This window comes from Olea europaea, unplaced genomic scaffold, assembly GCF_002742605.1.
Source record: "Olea europaea var. sylvestris unplaced genomic scaffold, O_europaea_v1 scaffold3239, whole genome shotgun sequence".
NCBI classification, from domain to species: Eukaryota; Viridiplantae; Streptophyta; class Magnoliopsida; order Lamiales; family Oleaceae; genus Olea; species Olea europaea.
In genome coordinates this window covers 40,466-46,465 of record NW_019251262.1, presented here as the reverse complement: position 1 = coordinate 46,465, position 6,000 = coordinate 40,466, and the positions used below count along the sequence as shown (strand labels likewise).

Genomic DNA, 6,000 nt, shown 5'->3' with positions numbered 1-6,000 from the left:
ACCTAGGTAGAACTCATTGAGTTCGACATTGGCGGATGCGAGAAAGTTCGGAGTTATATATGGACAATTAAGGAGTTTCTGAAAGTCATCAAAACTAAAGGAGTCGCCAGATTGAGACTGTGAAGTAGCCATTAGGGACGGAACGGAGTTTTTTTAGAGTTACGTAGTAGGGAAGCAAAGAGATGAACAATAAATTGTGGGAGAGAAACGCGAAAAAGTGAGTCGTGATTTAATGGTGCAGTGAAATGGCGTATTTGGGGGTTATAACGATTTGCAAAACGTCGCACCTTTTCAAAGCTATGGAAGAAAACAATGATTGAAATTTTTGGGAATTTCGAATGTTGCTAGAAACACAAAAGTGAATATGGCAAAATTTAATAATTAGTATTAATTCTGCCATATTGGGCAGTAATTGTTGACACATAAAAATTTCGCCCAGATCAAACGGCCCAAGGAATGAAGCCCAATTGGAGGATCCCCAAATCAGATAGCCCAAAGAACGAAGTCCAATCAGACAATTTAGGATGAAGGCCCAAATAGGGAAGCCCATGAACGCGGTAACACCATCGCCCAAGCTTGCAAATCGCCCAAGATCTGAGCGAATGAAGTGCCATGCAGTCGCCCAGAACTGCTACTCTATTCTCGCCCAAACCTTTGAGTCACCCAAGGTCTTAGCAAACATAAAGTGTTGTGGTTATCAAGAAGCGCGGTTATCAAAACAGTTATTAAGCAGCCCTATCACGTTTCACGATTCAAGGAATTCAATCGAAAACGGTTGAACGACAAAGACTAATAGCAGCAGTTAAAAAAGGTAGTTCCATGACAAGTTGGCTATTACGAGAAAAGTGGGCAGTTATAGAACGATCAAACAGTTTTTAGGCGGTTGATCACCAAAAGATCATTCAGGGAGTATAAAAAGAAGAAAAAACATAGAGTAAAAAGAACTCGAATAAAAAACTCTCGAACAGAGAACATATAATTTTAAATTTCTTAGTTTAGATTTAAACACTTCTTTCAGTAACTCGTGTGCTTGCGCTCCTTGGAGGCATTCTGTTTTTAATTTCCAATTATAAAGTCATCGCCAATAAAGAACACCCATTTTTGGGACTTTGTCTCAAGAGGTTTGTCCTTTACACAATCGTCTTATCCCTTTTAATTGTTAGCGATGAACCCGCGCGAAACAAAAACAACAGTCCAGTCATTAATAAATAAATTATTTTGTAGCAAAGATTCTCTAGCCTTTAACCTTGTTACATTTTTGGTTCATAACCTTTAATTTTTGACGGAGATGTCTCTATTCTTTTAGGTGCTCAAAAGTCCTTTCTGGGATAGATTCGATCAAACTATGCCTTTAGTTTTGCAAGTGAGTCACTCAAAAATTTTTCTTCCAAGTTTTCCCTGGTATAAAATGAATGTGAAAGCCATAGACTGAACTAATGGACTATGTCTAAAGGTCCATTGAGGCACCCAAAGCATAGGTTAAAGATATCTTTGCTAAAAATTAAAAGTTAGGGATCAAAGACATACAAAGGCATAGGTTTTGGATCATTTTCGCCAAAAATCCTGAAAAATTACTAATATATGTTAACATTTTAAGCTTAGCCAAACATTAACCTCTTATTCGGCAACTGTATGATAAATTATTCACCTGCACTTTCCAACCTTTGTGAGTGTGACATATAAGTTTTCAACATTTCATCGTTGCACTCATGTGCTCAGCTAACAAAAATTATATCTTGAACATTAACTGGTCACATAACACTCGTATAATGTAGAACTGCAAGAGCAATTTTGTCCAAAAAAAAGCAAATTAAATATTCACTAATTCAAATACGATATAATCACTTTTATAAAACATATCCACTTACTCCAACTCAGTGGAGAGAAGTTTTGATAGGCTAGTCCTACATGCACCGGTAGGACCATCAATTCAAATAGCGATACCTGGACGTTGTACACCTATTCCCTTACCATCATGAACACCAAGATATGGTAATTTGAATAGATCGAGATCTGAGATATCTTGATTTAAGTAGAGCATGTAGAAATATCCCATTAAAAATTTTCTCCAACTCAACCATGACATCACACGAGTATCATGTTAGCATTTAATGTTTCAGCCCCGCTACATTATGCCTACGTTTGATCCCCATTAAATTCAATTACATTATATTACATTTTTCTCTTTTCTATTTCAACCATACAATCTTCCATAAAATAATATTACACGTAAATCGAAAAATTTTCTTTTTTTTTCAGCCACTCATTTTTCTAAACAATATTATTCCTCCCATTTTCATTTTCAAGTAATAGGGGTCAAACGGGGGCTATATGTGGCCATAGTGGACCCGGGCATTACCGGGGCCAAGGAGCGGACCCAGGATGAAAATTCAGTGGGGGCGAAACCAAAAAATTGTAGGAAAAAACATGAAAAACCTGAAAAAACCTCAAGAAAAATCAAAAATTTGAAAATCGAGTGGAGCGGCTGACCCCACTCGACCTCAAGTGGGTCCGCCCCTGCCAGGGCCTATATGACCCGAATAAAGAGGAATAATTTCTCGGTTCTACTACATAAACAGGGTCACACGGGCCTTATTTTTTCGGGGGGACACATGTCCCCCATTGGCAGGGTGCCTACCTTGTTTGAGAAGAATAATTCATAGTTCTTAACGTTTAAGTTGACATTTTCCGTCGGGAAATGACTAACCGCTAACTGTCCACGCAATTTAATGGTAGCATGCGGCCATGCCCCAATTGCGCCCTTTTCCTCTCTCTTGAACACACTCTCTCGCATGGCAATGAGAAAGAGAGAGGTTTATAACACCTCTTCTTGCAAACTGCACTAATATTTGCTTCCATTCTTACACATGCATGCAAAAGCTGTAGCAATTTCGGATCTCATACAATTAATCACCCATTTTCATTTTCATTTGTTTTTCTTTTCTGATTAATTATTGCTTAATCCCTGCCAATTCTTTCTCGCCCGACAAAAACTCCCAATTTCTTAAGTGCTTTTACAATTTGATCACATTTTTGGCAACTTATTTGAGAATGGAAACCGGTGGTGATGGCGGTCGGAGCGCCGGTAATACGGAATCACCGAAGAGATCCGGATCGAACAGGTTACTTTTTGACGTAATAGGTGACGACCCAACGTATGAATATGGCAAGGACAGTAAAATGAGCTGGCGGCATTTAAGGGAGAAGCTCCGCCTCCGCCGCAGTCGCTCCGGCTCCGCCTGGACATCCACCATGCACATCCCCACCTCCGACGTCCCCATCAATCCTCGGCAGCACGCCAATGATACGAGTAGTAATCGGAATCGGTTGATGGCGCGTCGTGCCTCGACCCGATTCTCCTCCAACTCGGGCGAGTCGGCTCCACCGGATATTTCGGCAGTGCCGGATGTGGACATGGAATTGATGTCAAATCGAGGAAACAGGACTCCGAGTTTGCAGAGAAATGTGAGCCAGACAGTGGAGAGAAATATGAGACGAGCAATGGAGAGAAAAATGAGCAGAGCTAGCGGAAAATTTGAGCACACGAATTCTTTAACAATGAGAAGATCAAGGGGTCTAGATGGACATGAAGATGACGATTCTGATCAAACTCCCATTTCTGCGAAGGGCGAAAGCAAAAATGAAGATGAGAACGATGATGGGGGAGGAGCGGAGGAGAAGCCCGTGAGGATGTCTTTGATGGACCTTCTGGCCGAGACAGAAGGATCCGCTTATGTGATGGAAGAGGACGAGGATGATGACGATGAAGATGAGGATGACGACCGCGGTGGCGGTGGTGGAGAGTACAACAATTGTAGCATATGCATGGTTAGACACAAGGGAGCAGCATTTATACATTGTGGACATACATTTTGCAGGCTATGTTCAAGGGAGCTTTGTTTTCAAAAAGGGAATTGCCCACTCTGCAACAATTACATCTTGGAAATTCTTGATATTTTCTGATTATCCAAAAAATTTCACCTCAAAATCACCCAATAGTTTTATTTTTTGTTCTGCTTTTCTAGTGGCATTTTAAATTGTTTTGTTATCTTTTATGCTTTCTTTTCTGGTATGTTCTTAGGTTGATGTGGATGATGAATGACTAGGTACTTTACTAGTTTGATGATGCCAAGTTTTGTTATGCTTCTTTTAGTTGGGAGATAATGTAATTATTGGGTACTAATGCTTGGTTCAATTTTGAAGAGTTAGCCCAAGTTTGATTTGGATAAAAATTAGATTTTTAGAACATTCAGATAAAAGTTTATGAAATATGGGTCTAGATGGACATGAAGATGACGATTCTGATCAAACTCCCATTTCTGCGAAGGGCGAAAGCAAAAATGAAGATGAGAACGATGATGGGGGAGGAGCGGAGGAGAAACCCGTGAGGATGTCTTTGATGGACCTTCTGGCCGAGACAGAAGGATCGGCTTATGTGATGGAAGAGGACGAGGATGATGACGATGAAGATGAGGATGACGACCGCGGTGGCGGTGGTGGAGAGTACAACAATTGTAGCATATGCATGGTTAGACACAAGGGAGCAGCATTTATACATTGTGGACATACATTTTGCAGGCTATGTTCAAGGGAGCTTTGTTTTCAAAAAGGGAATTGCCCACTCTGCAACAATTACATCTTGGAAATTCTTGATATTTTCTGATCATCCAAAAAATTTCACCTTAAAATCGCCCAATAGTTTTTTTTTTTGTTCTGCTTTTCTAGGGGCAATTTGAATTGTTTTGTTATCTTTTATGCTTTCTTTTCTGGTATGTTCTTAGGTTGATGTGGATGATGAATGACTAGGTACTTTAGTAGTTTGATGATGCCAAGTTTTGTTAAGCTTCTTTTAGTTGGGAGATTATGTAATTATTGGGTACTGATGCTTGGTTCAATTTTGAAGAGTTAGCCCAAGTTTGATTTGGATAAAAATTGGATTTTTAGAAGATTCGGATAAAAGTTTATGAAATATATGGTTGAAAATTTGATAAAAATTGTGAATTCCAAAAATCTGTAGAAATTTGAGGAAAAATGAATTGTTTAGAAATGAAACACTAAAAACTCTTTCAATGTGGATTATGCGACTAAACTTAGAGGTTTCATAACATCGGTTTGATTAAATAACAATTTTACTTCATTTCTTAACGAACTCCACCCCCCATATCACAATTTCATCCAACAAATGGATATGTCGAAAAGCCGTGCAGGCAGCAGGTAAAAATGTAGGTAGCCACGTCGTTTTAAAATGTAGATTTCAAAAGTTTCTAGTCGAACGCTAAGATCGGTATTTTGCAACAGATAAATGCCCATAAATAGTTATCTTAACTCATTGAAAGGGAAAGCAGAGATCGCCTCGTTATTCCTCATTCTTTTCACATTTTTATTGAGGTAACAGCACATAAATTTGCTGCTACTGTAAGTTAACGTTGTTGAAAGGCTACCTTCTGTTGCCTGGAACCCTGAAAAATATTACGATGAAAGTTAAATGGACATATAGGCAGGGCAGGAGGCACACTTGGGCAAAATGGTCAACCACCCAAATTTTATTTTTTTTTTATGTTTTTCATATTAACAAAAAAGGGAGAAAAACTTGAAGGAATTAAACTTACTCCTCTCTCCACTGGCGCGCGCGCGCACACACACACAACAATTAATTTTAATAATATATTTCATGGTATTAATAACTTTTTAACTTATATCAAAATTTACTAAAAATTCGATTTTAATCCCCACCAAACAGTACAAAATTATAATAAATTTGAAATTTTCTCTTATCTCTTGCTCTATCTTACCACCTCTCTCACACATTTTACCAAAATCTTAACACTTCTAAGTTATTAAAATTTGTCTATAATTTTTCTACAAATTATCACATTTACAACAAATTTTCACCTTCCAATCAAATTTTCAATTAATTAGAACTTAAATTTGCATTTTCTCATATTCTATTTGCGTCTATAGAATGTGCCTCAACTAATTATATTCAATTTAACTTATATT

General features: G+C 38.2%; 1 protein-coding gene across 1 annotated transcript; it reads left to right on the top strand.

Annotated features, from left to right (window-relative positions):
* Positions 1-3,051: 3,051 nt before the first annotated feature.
* LOC111385647 lies at positions 3,052-3,963 on the top strand. The gene has a single exon (XM_023010064.1). It carries the CDS (start codon positions 3,052-3,054, stop codon positions 3,961-3,963), a length of 912 nt encoding a protein of 303 aa, XP_022865832.1.
* Positions 3,964-6,000: the final 2,037 nt, after the last annotated feature.